This window comes from Onychomys torridus, chromosome 1 (assembly GCF_903995425.1).
Source record: "Onychomys torridus chromosome 1, mOncTor1.1, whole genome shotgun sequence".
In the NCBI taxonomy this organism is placed as follows: Eukaryota; Metazoa; Chordata; class Mammalia; order Rodentia; family Cricetidae; genus Onychomys; species Onychomys torridus.
This window is the reverse complement of record NC_050443.1, coordinates 58,588,828-58,613,579: the sequence shown is the minus strand read 5'-3', so window position 1 is coordinate 58,613,579 and position 24,752 is coordinate 58,588,828. Positions and strand designations below refer to the sequence as shown.

The 24,752-nt window shown below is 46.6% G+C and overlaps 1 protein-coding gene across 5 annotated transcripts in view; it reads left to right on the top strand.

Annotated features, from left to right (window-relative positions):
* Positions 1–24,752, top strand: part of Ntrk3 (neurotrophic receptor tyrosine kinase 3) — a 354,645-nt gene that overhangs the window by 39,193 nt on the left and 290,700 nt on the right. For all 5 annotated transcript variants that reach the window (XM_036185374.1, XM_036185365.1, XM_036185355.1 and 2 more), the window contains exons 2-3: positions 18,586–18,660; positions 19,297–19,368. In XM_036185374.1, the coding sequence (XP_036041267.1) occupies positions 18,586–18,660; positions 19,297–19,368 (147 nt within the window). The remainder of the gene's footprint in view (positions 1–18,585; positions 18,661–19,296; positions 19,369–24,752) is intronic.

Below are 24,752 nucleotides of genomic sequence, written 5' to 3'. Positions count from 1 at the left end.
GCAGGAACCGTTAGCACCTTCTGAGGTGCACAGGGCGTGCAAAGAAAAGGGTCTTTCTCGGAGAAGAGACGATCACTTATGACACCAGTGAAAAATCTGGTAAAGCATGAAAGAGAAGCTTTACGAAGGGTCACCAAGAACCAGGCCGGCTAGAGATGACTTCATAGAATGCACAGCATCAGAAACAGGCTGATCGCAGGACAAGTAGAAATGATCAAATTGGACTCTCCTGCATTTCCACAATGTGTTACAGTTTACTGTGCTTTTTCTTGGGGGCTGGTTCGAGTATCTAAAGAACTCTGTAAAACAGTGCTTCTCAATACTAGCTTTAAAGAATTTACATTTCATTTACTGTGTCTTTCTTGCTCTCTGCATGTGTGTGTGTGTGTGTGTGTGTGTGTGTGTGTGTGTGTGTGCATGTGTGCGTGCATGTGTGCATGCATGTGTGGTTTGTGTGAGTGTGAACATGTGTATGTGCCATAGCATGCATGCAGAGAGGACAGATGACAACTTCTGGGAGTGGATTTGCTTCTTCTACCATGTGGGTCCTGGTCATCAGTTTTGGCGGCAAGCACCTTTATCTGCTGCGCTGGCCAGACCTTCATAATGGGGTAGAGGAGCTTACCGGAGGGAGAGAAAGTGCAAGGAAAAGTGAGAAACCTGGAAGATCAGGTTGTTGACAGCAGCAAAGTGTTGGGATCCAGAGTGACCCCAGGCTTGCCCACGGGCCAATCTGATGGAGGACATCTTCTCAGTTGAAGTTTCATTTGTCCCAAATGATTCTAGCTTGTATAAAGTTGACTTAAAACTAGGCAGCACATATAGGAAGTGATAGGGGTGTGTACTGCAATGGCAGCTATGGTGAACCAGATAGGATTTATCCAGGAAGAAGCTCTGTGGAGAGATGCGCGACCAGGACTTCAGGAGTGTCCCATCAAATGAAACTATGGGGAGGGATCTGGGATGTTTGTCCTGTGATCTCCCATAGGGGCCCTTCAGGTCATGAGATGCAGATCTTGGATACTGTAAGTCACCTAGCATCATAAAATAGGAGGTCCCAAGGATCAGCAGTGAGGTCCACATAGTATCTATGCTAGGAAGTTCTCATGGTATTAATGGTGAAGAATTCCTAGGCAGCAACAAGCCTCACTATTGTGTTTGCTAAATTGTTCTATTACCAATTAAAAACTTGAGAATCAAATATTGGGGTGAAAACCTTATAAATCAACGAAGCAGAGGAGGAACAACCAGCTGACCTTCCCCTTCTTACCAGAAACCTAGCCAGCACCTTATCTCTCCAAATGTCCCAGATGGAAGACAGCATGTGAATTCCAAGTCCTTCCCTTCTCCTTCCTCTATGTCTTCTCTGTCTGTATTACTGGCTTCTCTATGGCTGATTCTGGTCAGCTAGTTGCGGGCTCTGACCCCTGATTCAATGTTAACTTTATTAACACAGTCTAGGAGTGGCACAGTGTGATTAAATATCCCACAACACCTCAGTGGTTGAACTCTGAAGATGAACAGGAATGCCTCGTCACTGCCATAAACAACTGTCCGGAGGGGATGGCTGAGCACAGGTTGGGTATGAGGAAATGCTGACTCACTCTTTGGGTCCTTTGAGGATCCCTCTTTAGATAACAGGGCACTCTGTCTATGCTGCCAACTATGATTTCAGACTCTTCGAGTCTCCAGGCTGGGAGAGGAGCCATTTCTCCCAAAGTTGGGGAGAAATGGCTGCAGGGAAACGCAGAGAGACTCAACGAAGAGAGATGTCAATGGTGGGTGAGGTTGGGAGACACTGAGCAGGGCTTCCCAGGTCTAGACTAGTAGAAAAGAAAGTCTGTCCGACCTCCTTGTTGGGGTGACAGTCATTGTAGAGCACCTGAGTGGCAAGAACCAGAGGCCAGGAGGAAGGTACTAGCTGCTTGGTGGCAGCTGGGGGAAACCATTAAGGAATGCCTGGAAATGTGATCTGAGTCTTTCCTCATGTAAATGCAAGCATGGCTTTGCCCACTTCAGGAATCCTCATGGAAGTGTGCTACTTTTTGCAAAGAAAGGGGGTGGAGTAGAGAGTGATTTAATGCAATATTCCTATTTGTGCCAGGAAGCTGCTTTTAAGAGCTTTGTATGCTGTATGCCAGTGTTTATTCCAGGAGCTTAAAAATCAAATCCTCTGGGGACAAAGGACTGGGCATGGGTAGCACATTGGCTGTTTCCAATAAGGCAAAACTTGACATGGTGATGATACTGGTCTGGTGTCTTAAAATGTTGGGACCTCTAAAATATCCCTAGTGGTCATGGCTAATTTCTCACAAGTTCAAGCCTAGTGACTATCAGATCCAACATTTTATGTGCTGAGCAGGAAACTGAAAGCCACCCTTGAGTCTACATGGGATGAATGACTGTGCTCTTTAGGTCCATTTGTTTACTGTCATGGCATCTAAAGGTACCTATGAGCCAACAGGTTGCTGCCACAGTCTTCACAAGGGGGAAGGTTATTATTTACTGTGTTTTGTTTTGGTATTTTTCATCTTCAGGGCATCCAACAAGTTCTATGCTAGTATGGACTTCTGAATATTGAGTTGCATGTAGTAGGGTGACTTACCCAGCCCTAGTGTGCCCTCACATACCTCAAAGCCCAGAAACTGGGTGCTGGGAATCATGGAAATCAGGTATCTCCAAACATACAAGTATACTGGGCATTTTGCATCCCCAGGACCTGCTGATAAGGATGAGGAGAGAGATAGGCACAGCTGGCCTCAGCTGCTGGGCACATCCCTAGGGTAGCCACGTTCACATGCCAATGTGATATACCACAGTCAGTCAGGATGTCGAGGTGTGGGTCTGATCAGAGCTAGTCTGGCTGACTACAGGAGCCAGCATACGATGAATCCAGGCTCTGATGCTGTTAGACTCAAAATTAATAATGTGTGATTCCAACAGCAGGCCTGTTAGCCATTAGCGAGCTGGTGGTGAGGACATATATACCGGACTTAGTCCATTAAATAAGAAAAGGATACTATGTGCTAACTGGGTTGTGAAGACCCCGGCTGAGAAGTTAGGATTTGGGCTAGATACCTCAGCTTCTCACAGCAGTTAGGCACCCCTCCATACCAGTGAGGTGTTAAAAGTGGGCATGGAAGGAGTGATCCGGCTGGTGGGTAAAGTAAGAGAAACCCCTCCAGGGGTACCAAACAGACACCAGGATGAAACAGCTGACACGCAGTTGTGCTTCCAAACGAACAAATGAAGTACAGTTGACAGACAGATGCTTTCTAAGGGATGAGCAGAGCTCTCCATACTGCTGCTGAAGTCAGCGTGGTTCCACCAGCCCTTCCCAGGCTTTGGAGGTGAAACCGTAGAGTAAAGATGCCCTAAGATGCTTGACGGGTCAGGCAGGAGGGAACCGAGAGAAGGAATCTGGCCCAGACAGAACTTCATGGCCGGAGCGGCTGACTGTGAGTAAGCGCAGAGGCTCATGGGAAGCGCTTCCACTCTCTCTTAGCAGGCCATCTTCTGTGCTGCTTCCTTTAGACACATAGTAGGGCAGGAGAGTTGTTTGCAGTGAGACCTGAACTTGCTAGGGGTAGTCTGGTCTGAACCTGCCTCCTCCCCTGCACTCCATTATAGGTCTTCCTTTTCATGTATTCAGAGGGGGATGTCGCCACTTCGGAGGGCACTGCACTTCACTTTAGAAGCCGTGTTTTCTTTGCCTCTCTTGCCTAGACTCCCGTGAACCTCCCCATGGCAGGTCTCAAGGTGAGGAGCACCTTCAAGGGCAGAGGCCAAGGCTGAGTGTCCCCAGTTTCCCAGATGTTGGAGTTACAGGAAGTGGCACCACCTTGACGGTGAAGTCCCTATTCTGTAGAAGCAGAGGAGGGCCAGTTCAGCCTCCAGGCCTTGTGCGGCTCCAGCAAGCTCCTGACCACAGTTGTTCATCATCCTCACTGCCTTTGTTTATTTTCTGTCCCATTGCGGACTCCCAAGGAGTGCCTCTACAAACCCCGCCCCCACCTCCCCCAGTCTTTTCCTCTAAGAATCCCAGGGTGAAGCTGGCAGCTCAGGGGAGGAGAGACAGGGCAGCGGTCATGCCACATTTAGCAAGGACGTTGAGTTAGGAGCCCTGCTTGACATCGGAGATACTGAGATAGAAGAAATAGCCCCTGCTCGAAGGCTCTGAAGTTGTACAGGGAAGATGGGCCTGCTAACAAGTACAGGAGGACATCTGAGTGTCCCGTGAGACTCTTGGCGATCTGTGTGGAGGTGGCATTGCTGGCACACCACTTAAGGCTGTGATGTTGTTTAAGCAGTAAGCTACCTTCACAGCAGTGGATAAACCCCGGCCGCTGACTGTACTCCAGACTTCAATCATGGGCTCCTCCTTGCTGCCTCCCCACTCCACCCTCACTCTGTGCCTTGATTTAGGAACAAAGCTTAGGAGGAAACCCTGGGGACTCTGATCCAGTACGTTAGGCAGTCTGTTTTACTCTGTGTTGGTGCTCTACAAGCGATCAACTATTTCTTAAAGTGTGTGTGTGTGTGTGTGTGTGTGTGTGTGTGTGTGTGTGTGTCTGTGTCTGTGTGTGCATGTGTATCTGTGTGTCTAACTGTCTGTCCGTGTCTGTCTTTGTGTGTGGTATATGTGTTCATGTTGGAGGTATATATGTGTGTATGTGGGTATGTTTATATGTGTGTGCATGAATATGTGGAGGCTGGAGATCAACCTTGAGATTTGTCTTTAGCATGCTCCACATCATTCTTTGAAGCAAAATCTCTTATTGAACCCAGGTCTCATCAACTCATCTAGACCAGTTGGCCAACTGAATGAATGAAACTATCTCTGCCCCACCCCTTCCTGAAGTACTGGGGTTCCAGAGTTTTCGATGTGGTTTTGATGTGGGTTCTGTGATCTGAACTCATGTTCTCATGCTTGTGCGGCAAATATCTTATAAACAGAGCCAAACCTCCAGCTCCTAAAATAACTTTTAAGCATCTATCTATCTATCTATCTATCTATCTATCTATCTATCTATCGTATGTGCTTATTTATGTTCAAATGTATGCCGTGGCACATGTGTGGAAGTCAGAGGACAACTGTGCACGAGACTGTTTTTTCCTTCTGTCATGTGGGTTCTGAGACTTGAACTCAGGTCATCAGGATCAGAAGGCAAGCACCTTTGCCTGCTGAGACAGTCCTAAAATAGTTTTTTTAATCCTTTTAAAGTAGCATATATACAAAGTAATAGGTTTCATTATGTTATTTTTATATCCATGTGTCATTATACTTCGCATTTATTCATCTCTCTCCACTACTGCCTTCTCCAGATAATGCCTATTTTAAATATCAGCACTGTTTTCTATGACAGAGGATTTTGTGACCTGGAAAGGGGGTCTCAAGAAAAACTATAAGGTAGGGACATCTGGAATGAATTTTGAAGGACAAGGACCCAAGGAGTGTGTATGTCAATCAGCATGTTTTTCTCTGTCTTGTTTTCTATTTTTCTGTCCCTTCACATTGAACTTCAGCCCATTCCCAGACCTTGGACAGCTCTCCTCTGCCTCAGGATAGAGCTCACTTCCTCTGGGTCCAGGCAGGGACTCCCTGTGTGGTCTGAACACTTGCTGAGCTGAGCTGTGCACAGAAGTGTCAGAGACAAGAGGGCAAACAAAATAAATAGAATGCATCCGTCTTTGTTGTCAGGGAATTTTTGCTCTCACAAGGGAAGCCAGGCAAATAATGTGGAGACTCACAGGTGACAGGATCGCATACGTACATCAGCAGCCACACAGAAATAATTCCCCAGTAATTTGAGGGTGAGGCTGGGATCACTGAGTGACTACATCTGGGTGGTGATGGGTGGTTTGATAAAAGCTTAGTGGAGAGGGGAAGATGTGCATTATCAGAAGCCCAGAAGATGTTTGGCTATGCAGAGATTCCCTGAGAACCTAAGGGCTGGCTGGAGCAGGAGCATAGCCTGGAGGGACCATCCACAAGCCAAGTCTGGGCAGCAGGTGCATGTTTGGCTAACGTGTAAAGTGGAAGCTGGGCTATAATCGGGGAGGAGTGAAGGTTGGTGGAAGTGGACAAGGAGGTGCCATTGCATTCACATCACAGCTTCACGGTTACACAATAGTCTCCATGATGGTTAGTCGTCACTGTCAAATGAATTTAAGATCACCTAGGAGAGTGGGGAGGCACACCCCTTTCCAGAGAAGGTTAGCTGAGAAGGAAGTCCTGCTCTGAAGGTAGATGGTATCATGCATAGGCCATGTGCCTAGATGGAATGAAAGGGGGAAAAGAGCGAGGCCAGCTGAGTACTGGCATCCCTTTCCCTTCTTCTCATTTACCATGAAGAATCCTTTCTGTCACAAGCTACTGCGGCAGTGACTCTTCGCTAACGTGTACAGGCCCAAGCTTGATGGACTGAACCCCCTGAAACTGAGTCCCATGAGAAGCCCTTCCCCTTTTCAGTTGCTTCTGTTGGTGTTGGTTTGGTGACCACAAAGAACAAGGACAGCCGTCCTCCCTTGCCTCTTGGATGGAGATGATTCATAGACGGTACTCTCCTTGTCCCTCAACATATTGTAACCATGGCAGACATCACTAACCAATCATAACTTATGTTCCATATTCTACCATAGATTCTTAGATTCCTGAACACAGCAGTCTTGCTAACCCACGGGTATCGTACAGATGTTAAGTCTATTTCCTGCTGTACTGTGTAAGTCAGAGGACTCAGTACAAGGATTTGGGAGGATCCTTTTGGATTCAGAAGGTTCAAAACAAACTGTTTTGTTCATATTTGCTTTTTGGAGTTGAAGAGACTGCATACTGTGGTAGCGAGAACTACAGGACAAGATGCAGGTTTGGCGTGAAGGGTGTCGATTGAGAAGTGGAATTAATCTCTAATCAGGTGGTAACTGAAGTCATGTGAATAACAGTCCATTTCCAAAAGAGTGAACATATGGGGGAGAGAGCAGATGGCTTATTGCTGGAGGAGAGGAAAATGGTTATGATGCTGGAGCTGGGGAGGACAAAGGTCAAATAGCATTTCCTTTCCTTGTGAGTCATGAAGTCCATCTCACCAGCTCCCTACATGGAGCCCTTTGGAACCTCCAGAAGTTCCAGAACCTATTCTCTAATAGACTATAGAAGCTAATGTTACTTTCTTCCCTTTAGATTCTGGATGAAAGTCAGTGTCTCTTAAAGGAAGTGGCTTCTGGGACCACCTTCCTCTTGCAGGTCCTGTGTATCGCTCTTCTACCCCACTCGATCCCACTTGTTCTGCCTTATAACTTTCCTTTTCTTTGGCCTATTCGCATTTCAGCCTCATGTGCACAGAGCAGAGAGCCAAGAACCGTGAATGGCATCGTGTCTTTCTGATGGTTACCTTGACTAATCACTCTGACACTTTCAGGTTCTGAGATAATTATTCTTGCAAAGTCAAGGTCCCCCCTTCCTCTCAGTGACCTGGAATTACCCTCTAACAATGAAAATGCCCTGAGCTCTAGAGCAACTTCTCCACATTAACTCCGAGACACAGTTGCAGTGAGAAAATCTACCCTTTTAATGGGGGGAAATATTGCCCTCGTAAGTCTTTATGCAATGCACTTGAGCTTAATGCTCACTTACCAATTCGCCTTTATAACTTCCATATTGAGTGAATTAAGTCCTCCATGTGGGTAGTTATTAAAGAAGTGATAAGTGCTTTATAATTCAGTAAAGGGTGGCCTGGCCATTTCATATTTTTCTAAGGAAATTGAGCACCTGAAAGCCAGAGCTCTCAACCCCTGAGGCCAGCTGATCTTAGGCTCAGAGCTCATGTTGTCTCATTTCTTCCCAGCCAGCAGCTTGGGCCAGAATGGGACTCTTCTTGTTCAGGCATTCTCCTTCAGGGTCCACTGAAGAAGAAGGGTCAAAGTCAATGTCCATGCCCGGCCACAGGCTCTTTCCATTTCTTTTCTGTCCTGATTCAAAGCTAAGATGTTTATCAGGGTCTGGAGTTTAATGACATGGTTGACTCCCATCTGCATGCAAGGGTCCATTTCCCAGCGCCGTATGAATTCCAGGCTCTGATCCCAATGCATAGGCATGGTTTTCTCTATGTCTTACTCTCTTCAGGTAGCTGGAAAAGATGCTGGTCCCCATGAAGACCTTGGTAGCCATAGCCTTTTCACGATTTGATGCAAGGTCATGTTCTGAGGAGTAGCAATCATTTTTTACTTTATATTGTCGGGTACATGCCAGGACCTGGGCTGTTGTAGGTTTGATAAGGAACAAGACTAACAATTTGCCTGCTCTCCTGGAGCTTGCACTCCACCACAGGAAATCACCCAAGTGAGGGATTATGACTATTGGGACAAAGGAAATATGTAGAGCAATATTGTCCAGCCTTGGTGCTATCAACATTTGGGGTTAGAAAACTCCTTGTTGTGGGGGTCCTGTGCATTGTAGGCCACTACCCACTAGATTCTAGTGCCACTTTCCCAGTAAAGGCAAAAAATATCACTAGGCATTGCCATATGTCCTCAGAAAGACACAGCCACCCTGGTGTAATGGTTATTCATCTAGTAGAAGCATATTGAAAGTGATTATATCGAGACCATGACTGGAAAAAGTACAGAGACAACTAGCCAAACTAGTGGAAATGCATGAGCTGTGGACCAATAGCTGTGGAGCCCCCATGGTACTGGACTAGGCCCTCTGGATAAGCAAGACAGTTGTTCAGCTTGAACTGTATGGGGGCCCGCAGGCAGTGGAATGGGGACCCATCCCTGGTGCATGAGCTGGCTTTTTGGAGCCTAGTGCCTATGGTGGGACACTTTGCACAGCCTTGGTGCAGGGAGGAAGGGCTTGGACCTGTCTCAAGTGAATGTACCAGGCTCTGCTGACTCCCCATGGGAGACCTTGCCTTGGAGGAGGTGGGAATGGGGGGTGGGTTGGGGAGAAGACTGGGAGGCAGGAGGAGGGAGGACAGGGGAATCTGTGGTTGGTATGTAAAATGGCTAGAAAATCTCTTAATAAAAAAAGTGGTTATGGCTAGGTTGGTTAGGAAAGGCCACAGTGGCAATGCCATTTTGGGAGACTCTTTAGTGGCAGCTTGGCTAAAGGAGATAGCAAATACAAAGGCCTTGCTGGAGGGAAGGAGCTTGGGGTCCTGGAAAGAAAGGCAGACATCACTGAGGAAAAGGGCAAGTGAACTAAGAGGGATCTGTTTGAGCTGGGGAGGAAGGGGTATGAGTCACACCACCTAGCACATTGTTGGCTTTCGTGAAGTCTGAATTTTATCACAACTGCCAAGAGCAGAAAATAAAACCACTGGAGGTTTGTGTTCTCCTTCGCTTATGTCCAAATTTATCACGAGTTTCAAAAAGTCATGCAGGCTTCTGTGCAGAAGACAGATTTGCTCAGGCTGAGTGGAAGCTGTGGCCGCGTTTTAGAGAGAATGGTCTTTGAGAGAGACGATGGTGTGTGCTCTTGAGGTGGACTTGCTGGTGGCTTCGACGCAGAGAGGGGAGGGGTGGTGGATTTCTGTTTGTACAACTGAGGGGTGCTGATGCAACTCACTGGGAAAGAGAAAGTTCCAGAGTGGAAAGCAAGGGCTGCTACTGGATAGGATAAGTTACAACATGCAACCTGAAGTAGCAAAGAAGTGTGGCTAGAGGCGGCCATTGAGGGGGCGGCATCATATAGAGGGGGCGGCATCATATAGAGGGGGCTTACTGCCAACCACCTGGTTGAGATCATCTTGGCCATGAAGGGAACAGGTGAAAATGAGAAACTCCGGCTTAGACCTAGCAGACACTAACATTTAGGAATCAACAAAGGAGGCTAAGAAGAAACGTCCAAGACTAGATAATAACCCAGGAGATTGTACAGCAAAGGATACCAGAAACAATATTTTTTCCTTTTTTAAAAAAATTTATTATATTTGTGTTTCAATTTCACACCTCAGCCATGGGTTCCCCTGTCCTCCCTGCTCCCACCCCTGCCCCCACCCTCTTCCCAGCCCCTCCCCTCCATTCCCATCTCCTCCAGGGCCAAGACTCCCCTGGGGATTCAGCTCAACCTGGTGGATTCAGTCCAGGCAGGTCCAGTCCCCTCCTTCCAGGCTGAGCATGTGTCCCTGTGTAAGCCCCAGGTTCCAAACAGCCAGCTCATGTACTAAGGGCTGAAACAATTTGGTTTAAGGTAAAGAGAGTAGTTGTGAAATGCTGTGAAGAGACTGGGTAGCCAGACAATGGTGAAGAGTCTGTTGGAGTCATCAACATGGGAAATAGTGACAGCCTTTTCAGTGTGGTTCAGCTGTGTATACGGGGCTTTTGAGGCTTCATGGCTGTCTTCTGGCTTCTAGTTCCATATTGGCTACCTGGAGGCCTGCCATATCTAAGACACTCAGCCTATGCTCTCAGCCACATCCATCTTGGAGATCATCAGGGTACTGTGGGGCTAGACCTCAGCTCTGGGCTATTCAAGGAGTCAGGCATTAGGGCCATTCAGGTAGCCAGCATAGAGGCCATCTTGTATGGAGGTAGGGTGCCCTCCTGGAGGCTGCTCAGGTATGTACTTACCCTGAGGCAGCTGCCCCTATTTGAGATCCTGGAAGTAAGTGGTAAACAAGACAGATCCAATTGTTGTTTTCATGCATTATGGTCCACTGTAGATGCCTTTATGACAAAAATGTAATAAAATAATCAAATAAGACTATTTCATGGGGCTATTAAGGCCACAAAGGACACAAACAGAGCTTGTGCTAGAGAACTGGAGGAGAGAGAGGGGGTTGTGAGCACAGAGACATAGAGGGCTGGCTTCTCTGAGCATGGGAGACTTCAGTAGAGACCTGGAGGGGTGAAGGAGGCAGGGATGTGTTCCCTGTAGAAGTTCCAGTTGGGGATACTCCTGGTTCAGAGAAGGGACAGAAGCCAGGCCAGTGTAGCTGGAGCCAACCTAACAAGGGGAGTGTGTCCAGAGGAAGGGCCCTGCTGGCGTGCCCATGCAAGGCCTTGCGTGCCATGAAAGAATGCTTGGGATTGTTACAATTTAAGAGGAAGCCATGGAGGCTTTGATCCCTCTGGCATATAGACCAATGAAAGAAAAGAATGAAAACAGGAAGAGGCTGGAGGAGATGGTGGTTATTTGGCATGCTGATAATGGGCAAGCTGGGTTCAATATCCTGTAACAGCCCGAAAGATAGCAGTGGGAACAGAGGTAGATAGGCTGGGGTGGGGAGGGCAGACTGGTCAGGGGTTAGGACAGAAGAGTCTGGACTCCAAAGGGAACAGGTTGACTTGCAGGTAACATCTCACTCTGTGGAGTTAGATCTTTCCTAGTGGGTGGGGTGGCGAGGAGGTTGTGCCCTTGATCGTTTCTTGTTAGGACACAACGTCTCAGCACCTGAAGAGCACAGGTGTGCACACATACATTGCTTATTCCTGGCACGGGCTTTGGAATGGATCAGGAAGCTTGCACAGATGCTGCCTCTCCCATCTGCTCTCCTTAGGAGCTGAATGCTCTTTTCTGTATCTGAAGGCGGGTCCCAGATGTGGGGCTGGCTTGCCATGGAGCCTGGCATACATATGCTTGTAGGCTGGAATCCTAATGTCTTGGCATGCTGGAGTTACCATCTCAAACTACCACCCCCCCCCCCCCCCCCCCCCATGGCCCTGGCTCTCAGGTCTGGTTCTCCAGGCACCTAATTCCCCAATAGCAGCTGTTAAGGGAAGGGGAGCTGGTGACTCCACTAGTATGATTCCAGGCAGCTCCTTCCCAGCCCCCCTGGGGCCTGAACTCCATGGAGCTGTTGTTCTGGAAGATTTGTTTATAATACTAAACATATTAGATAATTGAAAGCTAATGCTGCTGTCTGGATCACTACACATAATATGCCTAGGTATCAAATCAATTTCCTCATTGCCCATAAGTTTCTGAAGTCAAATAAATGCATGACAAATTGTGTATGTGTAGAATCTCCCTCCCTCCCTCCCTCCCTCCCCCCCCTCTCTCTCTCTCTCTCTCTCTCTCTCTCTCTCTCTCTCACACACACACACACACACACACACACACACACACGCACACACACACAGATGCATGTGGGTTCTAATGCTGACTCATTAGGAAGTGGACTTCCAGGCTCATTTCCCCAGCAGCCAACTTACATTTCAGGTCAGGCAGGTCTTCCTCTTGGAACCAGACTCAGGCAAGTTGATGGGAGCCCCAGGATTATCTGGGGACACATTGGATAGTAGAGATATCTGTATATAACCTTTGTTTTTGAAGTTATTTAGTTCTGTGTTAGAGGAGTGGGGGTACACACACACACACACACACACACACACACACACACACACCACCTTCTTTACACCTTATGCTTTCCTTACACCTTCTGTGTTAGAGGAGTGTGATATATATGACATATATCACAGAGAAACAGTGATTTCAACTACCTTTTGCCAGGAGGCCAAGCCAAGAGTAGATACAATGAACACAATAATGGTGAGCACTTAGGTGTTACCAGGTAAATATGGATTATGACTTCACCTGGAAAACACCATTTATGAGGTAACTTCAACCATCTAGAAGAGGAGTGAAGCAAAAAATAAGTATCTACCATGTATATGTGTGTGTGTGTGTGTGTGTGTGTGTGTGTGTGTGTGCGCGCACACGCACACGTGTGCGCTCGCGAATATGTGTATGTGTGCTTGTGCGGTTACAGGTATGTATGTGTGTGTAGGGTGTGATGTGTGTGTATATGTGAATTTTTTTTTAATTCTTTGAGATCCTTTCCAGATCTTATTTACTCTTACTGAGCACATGCTTCCACCATTAGTAACTGGACTACCTGATCATGCCCTAGCAGTGTGCATTTACTCTTGAGGACAATCACACTGCCCCTCTAACCCTCATACTACCAGCTTTCCATAAGGACTGCAGAGGCTTGAGTGTCTGGCCTGAGGGCATCCAGCTCCCAGCTCTACACTTGTCGCCCATGTAGGCTGGACTCCCCACCTCCCTCAGCCCTTAGCTACTGTGCTCCAAGAGGCTGCAGAGGAGACTGGCCACAACACAATGGAAGGGAAGAGGCTGCTCCAGCTCTGCCCGACTCCCATCATGCTAGCAGAGAAAGAACTAGACAAGTGCTGACATGGATGTGCCCTTCAAATCAGAAATCACATGGGGAATGGCTACCTGAGGCAGGGGAATGAGTTCTGTCCATCTGGAGAAGGCTCTGAAGGTATCAGGGTGTCAGAGTCCAGCAGATGTTGTTACTGTGCTGTGGGGTTATCAAGAGAGTGTGGCTCATGCTCTGGGTGCTGGGTTTGAGAAGTCAGGGTGGGTGCTGGGTTTGAGAAGTCAGGAGAGGAAAAAAGATGTAGCAAGGAACTTGACAGTGCAAAGGTTTTATTTTAAATTTAGTTGTCTGGAAACTTTGGTAATGAAGAACAGCTCATTAATAGCTGTGTGAGGTCACACCAAAAAGAACAGCAAAGTGACAGGAGTGAGGGGAGGGAAAGGCTGGAAAAGGGGCAGTGCTGGGCCTATTGTGTCTGCAGGAAGGGTGATACCAAGCCCCGCCCACCAACTTCCTGCCTTGTCTAGTATCCAAGTGACCAGGAAATTTTGGCTGGGGGAGGGTACCCTGGCTTTCTTGTGGGCTTCCTTACTTCTTAGTTTTCTCTAATTATATGGCAGCGGATGTCCCCATGTTCTAGAATTTTCTGGAAAGAGGGATACAGACATTAAATACTGGGATTATAAATGACACGTGACATGTTGCCAGGTCATTTTCATATTGGTTCAAGTGACACAGACAGAGGAAGAGAAAGCTAAGGGACAAAGTATCATCTGATTTAGTCCAGCACAAAAGGGCTTTGTATCCTCAATTAATACTTAATTTGTGCTTTGTCACATTCCAAAATGGGGTCTGAATCAGGAACCCTGGTCCTGAGTCTCCAGGATTTAGTGATGCATTTTGAAGAGGGGCTGTGTTTCTCATGCTATGGGGGAGACTGCATAGTCACTCCTTGACTACAGTCCTCTAAGCCCTGTGCCGTGAGATACATCTTGACTCCATTGGAATTTTCGAGCTGCACATATAAGCCTGGTCTGGCTTTGGAAGTCTGTGTTGTCATGGACCATCCCATTTTGTCATACTCTCTGGAAAAGGGATGTGTACAAGGTCCTGGCAGAGTGATGGTTTGCAGTTTCATGAAGAGGCAATGTGAAAGTTCAGGGGCAGCACATTGAGATGAATGTGGGAAAAGGCTCTTGGTAGGTGGATACCATCTATAACTCATTCACACCCCTGGCTTGAGAGGGTCCTGAGAGCCATGGCTTTTCAATGTCTCTCCTAGACTCACTGGTGCAGGAACAGGCTTTTAGTTTGGGGCCACAGACTCCTAGTATTTGATGCACAGCAGTCATTTTCAAAAGTGATGTTTTAAGCCATAGGGCTCCAACTTCAATGACAACTTTGGCAGGTGCTCTATATGATAAGGCAAAGGTGTTCTTCTCAGAGCTGGGGACTTCTGGGGCAGACACTTTGCTACAGTCTGTCCTGTGTGTCTCTGTCCCCTATCCACTGGATGTTAGTGCAATTCTTTCCTAAGTTGTGACAATCAAAACTGTCTGCAGATAGGGACAACTGTCCCTTGGGAGACAAAGTTACCTCCTCTTGAGGCTTTTGCTCTTAACATCCTAATGTGGAGGCAATTAACCTAAGGTAAGGGAGAAAACCCAAGTACAGCATTTTGGTATCTCTCTACCCTCTCCTCCTTGTCCTTGATTGGAACAGGTGACACCAGGGGGATGAGGACTGTGGGTCCCCTACTTGTCATGCATGCTACCACCTTCACACCACCACTCTGAGAGCCCTCTTTCCTCCTAACCCGACAGCAGGCTTTGCGAGACATCTGTGGGTAGAACCAGTCTAGCTCCTATCATGAATCCCCCACAGGCTTTATTTAGGCCCTGACCTCCCTTTAAAAATGCATACTTATTGAACTGGAGTACCCAGAAAAAGCGCCAGACATGAAGAACCCTATGTACCGACACTAGGTTCTGCCTTCCCCACTTGGCATTAATGAACCCATGCCAATTGGGCTCTTGCCTCATCTTCTTCATTTATTATACTTTGTAGGTCCAGCCTTTTCCACTAAAACTTGTGGCCTTCTAATAGCAGCCAGCAGAGTTACCATAAGTGACCTCCCTTGTTTGGTACCAAGCAGTGAGTCATGGAAGACTTGGCAGGCCCTGGCCAATGTCATTTGCAAATGTCAAGGCTGCACCTTCTCTGGCATGCTTCTCTTCTGTCCTGCTATCACCCACCATGGGTGTTTTCTTTCTTTTAAAAATCTGTTTATTTAAATATACATATGTATTTATTTTTGCAGCTGCTGCTGTTGTTGTTGATAGTGGTGTGTGTGTGTGTGTGTGTGTGTGTGTGTGTGTGTGTGTGTGTGTGTGTGTGTGCCTGTGAAGACAACTTATCTATCAGAGTGAGTTCCCCCTTTTCATCTTGTGTATTTCTAAAGACTAAATTCAGGTTGTCAGACCCAGTGGCAAATGTCCTTTACTTGGTGACTCACGAGTGCTCTCTTGAAGTTGTTTTCCTAGAAGTCATGAATGATAGGTTTCCTGTCCCTCTACCTTTCTGCCATAATGGGTCATTATAATCAATGATGACCTCACTCTTCTGCTTTTTTTAAAAAAAATTAATTATGGCCAGCAAATGACAACTTCTAGCAGAAGCATGATGCCATCTGTACTTGAAAACCAAGGAAAGACTTCTCACGGAACCTCATGGCTAGTGTCTTGCAAGGACTGCTATGTATCTAGTCCTACATGGGATTTTTTTTTTTTTTTTTTCTAATTTGCGGTACTGAGGTTGAAGTCTGGGTCTCAGGCAATCTCAATGAGTAGTGCAGCTATACCCCAAGTCCCCCAAGAGCTCTTTAACACACTCCTTCAATTTTTGCATCATTGTTACGAGGCAGACATTTTCTTACCCCCATTTGACAGCTGAGAAAAGAGAGGCACAAACAGGTGAAGGGGTGTGGACAGGGTGTCATTGGCAGAGTGTTCTGGGGCTAGGATCAGCATTCTGGCAGCTTTTCTCCAGGCAGGGGTTGCCAACCCTATTTTCTATAAAGGGCCAGAGAGTCAATCCAGTCCTTGCAGACCACACAGTCTCTGCAGTGATGATTCAACTTTATAACTTGAAAGTAGTTATAGATGACAGTGAACAGATATGAACACAGAGATGTACATTTCATCTAATACTTAGCAGTCACAAAGTATGTTTTTCCCTTTGATTTTTTTTTTTTTAGACAAAATATGAAACTCAACTTTAGTTTTGAATCTGTACATACAAACCATGGGCCAAATTTGGCCCCAACCCGTAGTTTGCTAATGACTGTTCCAGAGCTCTGACCTCTCACCACTCTGAGATGTGGCTGCAGCACCGCTGTTCCCTGGCTGATGAGCCCTCAGAAGCAAAAGAGGATGCTGGAGGATGTTATTTAATTTACGGTGTGTGTGTGTGTGTGTGTGTGTGTGTGTGGAACACCACATGAATGCTTCACACACTTGCCACTTCTCAGTGTGGGGCAAGTCTAGGAAGGGTCCATTTGTAAGCATAAGTCACCAAGGCTGAAATGAATGAAGTTTCAGGTCACAATGACTGGCATCTCTACAATCATCAAAACACATTTATGAAATGCTAACAGGGGCCAAGAAAGTGATTTCATTTATTTAAACAATTTGATTGATAGCTCCTTGTTGGGAATAGATCCGTGCAGGAAGGTGGGCTCCCATGAATGGAGAGCATGCTGTATAAACACTGTGATCTACTTGGTATTTGACATGGCCCATAGCCCAGGAATATCTGCTGGAGAGGCTCAGTGGCACAGGTGTTCCTATTCCTTTTGGCTTTCCTTTGCATCTGAAATGTTGTCAGTGTTCCTACCTTGGTGAGACCAGGGCATGAAAACTGCCTTGAAACCATGAGGCTTCCAGAGAGAAGGCATCAGAATTAGAAGCCAATGCCAACCTGGCCACCTGGTCAATGTCCCCAACAAATGCCAGTGTCTCTGGCTGCTCCATAGGGGCTCTGGGAGAATGTGTTTCCAAATGGGCTCTTGGCATACCTTGCCACTGTGCAGCTCTGAAATGCTGCCAGAAGTCCTGGCAACTGCAGCCCTGTTGCCTTCTTGGCTCCAGCTGGACTGGGTGGCAGATGGCGGAACCACTAGTGTGGTCGGACTAGGGAGGAGCTGTCTGGGGAAAAGTCGATTTTCTGGCTAGAGTGTGCCTTAGGTAACTTCATTCTTTACCGAAATGGTACTGAGACCTTTTGTACATTGCAACCTCTGGATACTAAGGAGAGAGTCAGGTTTCAGGAATGCTGGGGTAGATCATTTCCTAGGATCTTCTGGTACTCCATGGAATGTCATCTTTCTTGCAATATTAGAGTAACAGAAAGGTCTTGGTAATGAACAGTGCAATGGTTTTCGATTTGGGCACCCCAGAATCAGCAGTGAGGAAATGTTTGTGCCTTGTCACTGTCAAGGAACTAACAAAAACTGGACCCATACTCATGACAAGCCTTCTCATGATAGCAATAGTCTTGAGTTTCTTTGTTTTGAGCTGGAGAGTTTAAGCACTGGACCCGTTAACAGTGGTTTGTGTCTATTGATAAAGAACTTCAATTAGCAGTGTTTTTTGTCTCTGATTAATCTTAGAATATGAATTAATTATTACTTAATAAGTGTAATCTTGCTGGACACAGCCCTCTTTAAAATCGAGATCTCTTGAGGGAAAGCTCTAGAAAAAGATCTCTGTGATGGAAGCAGGAGGAACTGCTGTGGTATGCTACCTCTCTTACAAAGAAACAAGAGAAAGACATTGGTTAAAGTGCTTGTTTAATCTGTACTCAAGTCTCAGAGATTCGACTGAGCTTGCTTCCTAGCGTTTCCATGTTATACTCTTCCTACTAGTCCATGGTGTCCCTGAGTTGTTAGGGGGCTCCACCTCTGAAGTAACTTTTCTGCCTATTCCAATCCATTGGTTTTCTTGAGCTCCAGATGGAATGAACTGCAGTCATGCATATGGAGTGGTCTTCTGTGCCCTGGTGGGTGCATGTGCCATGTGTATGTCTTTCTTCTCATCTTGTCTGCCCACGAGTTATGTTTTCAGACTAGTCACACCTCCCTTACTCCCAAAACATGTCATTTACATTGTATTGCTGTGCAGGCATGAAGAAAATAAAAACAGAGTCTAAAAAGAGCCTGACCTTAGAAAATCCTAAATAGGAACAAGAAGGAAGTAAATTGAATAAAAAATTTGGGGAATGGGTTTGAAGTGCTCTGGAGCTAGGGATGGCTGCTGAGCAACCATCCTCAGGCTACACACTTAGAAACCATGAATCCTTCATTTCTGTCCATCCAGAGGGAGAAAGTGAACTCAGAGTTAATTGGTGATTTGTCAGAAGTCACGGCTCATGCTCCAGGCTTCAAGCTCAGGTCTGACTGTAACGCTGGCACCCCGCCCCTGGCTGCAGTGGTCTGACCTTTCCTCTCTTCCTGCAGACACATAGAGAACTGGCGAGGCCTGCACACACTCAACGCCGTGGACATGGAGCTCTACACGGGACTGCAGAAGCTGTGAGTATGCTGGGGTGGCTTGCTAAGGAACAACTGTGATATGCTGCCTGTTATCTTTTGTGGTGAAGAAGCAGGAATAGGAAGTCTTCTGTCTCAGTGTTTTCCCTCAGGGATCTTCTTTGGGGATGGATGGTTGGCATCACCCATTTGGGGATTGTCAGGGGCCACCTTAGTTGGTGCAGGCCTGGGAGTTCCCTGAGGTTAGGGTTTCAAGGCAGCCTTGCCCCCATGCCTGTTGGGATTGTGTTCTTTCTTCAGTCCTGTGCTTGGCACAACCCTACACCCCATCCCCAGTCTTCGATTCTCATTTACCACTGCAGTGCACTTCAGTGCTTTAGACATGGGGGAGCAGCTGTGAGGAGGAAAAGACACAAGAGACTGAAATCTCCTTGTCTCTGGAGCACTGGGAGCCCTGATTCACAACTGCTGGTCAGAATGGGGAGTGATTAGCTGCCATCCATGATTGCTCATATTCCAGTCTTCACCAAAGCATTTGGGCTCATGCCTCTCACTGAACCCACAGTTGTCCATCTAGGGTGACCAGTGTTGAGGAGAGATACAGCCCACTCACAGGGCTTATCTTCCTTTGGCTGTAACCCCTGGAATTGTGCTGATTTTCTTTTTCTCTCTGTGTAGAACCATCAAGAACTCTGGACTCCGGAACATTCAGCCCAGGGCCTTCGCCAAGAACCCCCACTTGCGTTATATGTGAGTAGAACTGGATTTTGGGAGAAGGTGGGGGGGTGCATGCATGGAGATAGTCTTGGACAATGAAGCTGGCTTTGATAGTTGTTGTCCATGGACAAATCCGTTTACTTTCTTAGTCCTCCAGTTTTACCTCCTTGGCATTTGGGATTTGGTAATCTCAATGGTTTTCAGTAGAAGGAATCAAGGGCTGAGTGGGAGAGTCTCCAGGCTTGCAAGTTTGTACCTTTTTTATAATGAAAAATTTCAATTTCATGGGAATGTAAATGACAGGGACTTACTATGGACATGACTCTTCTGAGTGTAGGAGTGCAGGTGTGTATATGTGTCAATGTTGGGGATTGCTGGAAAAAGGAAAGCAAGACCAGACCAAGTATAAGAAGAGTCTAGATTCAATACAAAAGGAGTTTGAGGAATGGAAACATTTGCATAGATCACGGGTCTTGATGTGGGATAAAACAGTGGACACATGGTCTTTGGGTATATGTCTCCCTCACTCTATATCTCCTTCTTGCCATGGAATGGATCCTTTAGGCAGTGGCTCTGGATAGACCTTGCAGGAGTGGAATCATCCACATGGATGCTTCTTCTCCAGGTCTAGATCTGGGTGGGTAGACTATGAGATTTGGAGGGAGGACAGTCGATTCTTGTGAAGCCAGGGAGCATGAGAGAAATCCTATAGTAAGTGAACAAGGACAAGACAATTGACACCTCTGCAGGGGTATACTTGTTGTCTGGGTCAGCTCTTTCTCAAGAATAGCCTTGTGGATCTTCAGTGGGTATACTCCAAAGAGCAGAGGGTATGCACGACCTGGACCACATGGGTTCTGATGCAAGTGGGATGGAAACAGGTTGACTAGTCTTTCTTTGGGCCGCGGTAGTTGGCTCTTGATAATAGAAGGCAACTTGCTGGGTATAGATCTCTTATCAAGAAGAAGAGATTGTAAGGGATGCTATGAAGAAGTGGCGCACAGGAGATGTAGGGGTCAGAAGAGATCCTGAACAATTGTGTTTGGGGAGTGGTTTCTTTTTGTAGAGGTCTCGGCTGTACTCTCAGGTCTGTGCATTTTGCCAAGTGCAAGGTGAATAGTTATTTATCTCTTTCAGCGACTGCTTTGTGTTGAGCTTTCTTTCTTCCCTCTGGAAATAGCAAGCTCCCTGGCCATTGCCTGGGGCCCTATGTACTAACAATGGGGACTGAGACCTCCCTTTTAACTGTATAACTCAGCTCTTGCTCCCTTGCCCTGGTTTATGCCCTGTGGCATGATTCTCCCCATGTGTGTGTTCTTCACAGTCGTCGGCATAGCTGCAACCAGAGAAGGGCCTTGGACCAGATGTTCCAGGTGTTTATTTTATTGGGAATTTGAGTTTCATTGTAAAACTTCCCAAGGGAAAGAGCCTTTGACCTCTGAAAGGTCTCCTTTTTCACAACATCCAGAGCTCATGAAACCACATGTCCATGGCAGATTAGGTAGGGACAGTTGGGGCTGTGAAACCACATGAGAGTTCCAACTGACTACTGTGCGAGGTGTGGCCCACTGTCACCAGACTTTCTGTTTATTCAAGAAACATGAACTGAAACATCAGCACCCACTCAAAGGGCTCTGCTAAACACAGTGGGACCCCTGAGGAGCCTGAAGGTTACAGGCAGCTGAGACCATAGGGTAAGGTACACAGTCTGGCTCATCCAGGGGTTTTATGAGTGAACTTTGGCCATTTAGAAGACACACCCCAAATCCCTACTGAGTGAATTTCCCGGCAGCTTTGGGACATTTTCTCCTGGCAAATGGTCCAGGTTTCACTGCTCTCTCACAACATCTTCTATTTCTGTCTTCTAAATGCATTTACAAGTCTTCAGGCCCCAGCTGAGCAATCACAAGGCGATCACTTACTCCAACACTAATTGCCAAGCCCTGGCTTGGCGGCTATTTCTTACTCTCTCCCTCCTCCCCCCACTTTTAAAGGGAAATGGCTGAGAAGATGTTTCTTCTCCCCTCTGTCCAGAATAAGAATCAGGAAGTGATATTCTTGCCCAAGTCATCTCAGTCATCCAATGGGAGCAACACAACTGTCCCTCATCTCTGAAGCTGTCCCCGTCACCGGTATAATTCTTCCCCATGTCAGAAAATGAGCCTATGACGTCAAGGTCAAATTTTGGCAGCAAGTATGATGGGACATCAGAACCTTAGGTTGTCCTAAAGTCTATGAGTGACTATCTCCTACTGACTGCTTCAGTTCTCTCCTCTCTTTTGCTGGGTATGAACAAATGAGATATTGGTGGATACACATTCAGAAAGACCTTTCTGAAGGATTCAATTTTATTTTTAACCTTGCTTAGATCAAGGAGCCTCAAGGGTAAGGACTTTTCAGCTTGGTAATGGGAACATTGGCTTGCTAAGCTGTAAATTGAACATAAGGGCAGTGTCTGTTCTAGGCACAGACCACATGACTAATGTCCTGTACAGCTTTTAGCCCAGCAAGTAGAGGTCAGAAATGATGCTTACTGATGATAATGTGTTTTGCTGTTGCTGATCACAGGACCCAATGGGAAGGACAAGATGGTCTCAGTGGCTTCCCTGACCTATCTTTATCCTGGAATAGCTAGATTTCTGTTACACAAGTTCCATCTTCCCTATGCCTGCATTATATCTGTTTTCAATATCTGCCGTGTGCTTTCCTTGAATGTGGATGAGTCAACCTGGATACATTTCTTTCTTCTCTCTGCTTAGTCCCTACTGCTCTCAACTCTATGTAGACCACTCTAAGTGGTGCTCATCCCAGGTAAGACCTCAGCAATGGATGAGTCTAAAACTTTCTTAGTTCGAAATGTTTAGAGGCCACATCTACTAACATTGAACACGGATGACCCCCCAGTCTTCTGAGACCCGCTTCTGGAGCTGGTTCTTTCTTTCTTTCTTTTTTTCCTTTAAGAAAGTTGTTTTTTGCAGCATAGCTCACATACAGGCTGGATCTCTGAGGGGGGGGGGGTGGTTCTCCTTAGCAGAGTAACTCAGATGCTGTCTATGAACTGTACTCCAGTGATGGTGTTCCTTTCATCTTAGAGCGCTTCCTGGTTTCTAGGGAACTTTCATGTATTCTGTCTCACCAAGTTCTCATCCTCCTCCTGGTGGCTGGTGTGGTAGGAAGCTTTATTTCACAGGAGCAGAAATAGAGGCTTGCCTGGGTTCTTAGGTTCTCTTCCTAAGAATCTTTCTATGATACCTATGTCTAAGAGGGCCAACAGCAACAACAAACTAGTCAACCAAACCAACCCTGCCCCCTCCCTTGCAAAAACCTGAGATGCTTAGCAAATGACAAGTCTCTAGGGGAGAGATTGCTTGGCTGGTAAAGTGCTTGCTGCATTTGGTCTTCAGAACCCATCTGAAAAAGCAGGTTTTGTAATCCTGGCACTGGGGAGGCAGAGATAGGCTTGTGTTTCCTGGCCAGCCAGTCCAGCTGCATCAGCCACCCCAGGCCAGTGAGAAAGCCCATCTCATGAACACAATAGAAGCGGCTCCCGAGGAAAGACATCTGGAGTTGGCCTCTGGCCTTCACATGCACCCAGGTGTGTATGTACATGCAAACACATGCTCATGCACACACACGAGTGCACACACAAACCAGCACACACCTCAAAAGAGAAGAGGGAAAGGCTGATTAATACTCATTAAGAATTTACTATGAGCCAAGGAATGGACTAGAGCTTCTGTAGAGTTGGGCTCGCTTTACTCTGCCTAGTGTCTACCTGAGAGACTTTGTCCTTTGTCCCCATTCCATAGATGAGCACACTGAGTTCCACAAGTCACTGTTGATTTCTCCTAAGATCCTACCGTAAACTAGTGGAGTAGTCAGGCTGAGGATGCAGTTCCTCTGACTCTGAAGTCTGTGTCCTTTCTCACACCCCCTAGTGTTTCTCCCCCGTTTTCTTGGCAAGTACTTCTGATGGGAGGGATGTGGGGTCTTTAAAGTTTTATTAGAGAGCTGCAATTTCTCCCTGGAGATTTAGCACCATCCAGCCTCAAAGAGCTCGGTTGAGAAAGCTGTTTAGTTTCCTTCCCTTTTCAGGTCGGATCCAGTACCAATGGTTGCATTACTAACTGAATATCTTTATTGTGAAAGATTTCTTAGCATTAGCCTATGGCCTACTTATTTCTAAGAATATTTAATGTAAGATTCCAGCAAGCCAAAAGAATTTCTTTATCCCTCGGAATTGGTTGTGGTGGGATCTCTCATGTTTAGTTGCTGTAAGCAGAAACTCGCTGATCTGTTCAGCTGGGAATCCTGGCTCTCAGCTGCCAGATATTAGGGCAGGATAAGGTGGGAATGCCTGGATTTGGACATGATTGTGGCAACGATGTTAGGTTTCCAAGGAGAGAAGATCAGCAGTGTTTAGGTGGACAGGGATAAAGGACATGGCTGGAGGCCCCACCCTCCTGGTCACTGGCTGGACAGAATGCAATTCATTTCTCCTCAGGGAGCAGGGATGAAAACATGGTGAGGCTGATTTATTATGTATTACAAATCACTAGAGGTTGAAATAGCCCGATTTTGGATTCCAGGCTGATAGGCTGACATTTTAATAATAAGCGTTTACCTCCCTGCTTGCCCCTTACCTCTGCACTGAGACTTTTTTTTTCTGAGTCTCAGTGGGGTTGGCGACTGGCACACTTGTCTCCTTACTGCCTCCATGCAAGTGGCCTTTCTTCTCTGTTCTGTGTGGAGGACACAGCCATTGAATACTCTGTATTACTGATGATACTGGACCAAGGGCTTTGGAGAGTCAAACCTGAGATTTTTACTTACCAATGCTTGGAAGGAAGTATAAGATCCCCTCCTACTTAGATGACCCTTCTGAACCTTCAGTAAGAAAGCACGCAAAGAGCTGAACTCAGCACATGTTGAAAGGCTCAATGCTCCCTCTCCTCCTCCCCTCCTTGTGGGCTGGTTTCTAGTTTCAGAGATTACAGATAGTTAACCTGGAAGAGCTGCTAGAACCAAATCTCCAATTCAGATTCTTATCCCTGCTCCCACCCTCCCCTCTTGGCTCTCTGTTCTGTACCCCTGTGTGGGTGGCTAAATCATATAGCAAACTTAGCTCAGCCAAAGTGGGTCTCTTTGTTTGGTTTGGTTTTGATACAGGATCTCGCTGTACTGCTTAGCCTGGTCTCAAACTCCAGCCTCAGTTCTCCAGCCTCAGCTTTCTACAAGTTGGAAGAACAAGCCTATCACAACCATCCTGGTTCCACTTCTCACAGCAACATTTCACGCTCAGTAAAATTGTAAAGCTGATTTCTTTCTTTGTTTATTTATATTTTGAGACAAGGTATCTTGTAGCCCAAGATGGCCTTGCATTCACTATATAGCTGAGGCTGGTTTTAACTTCTGAT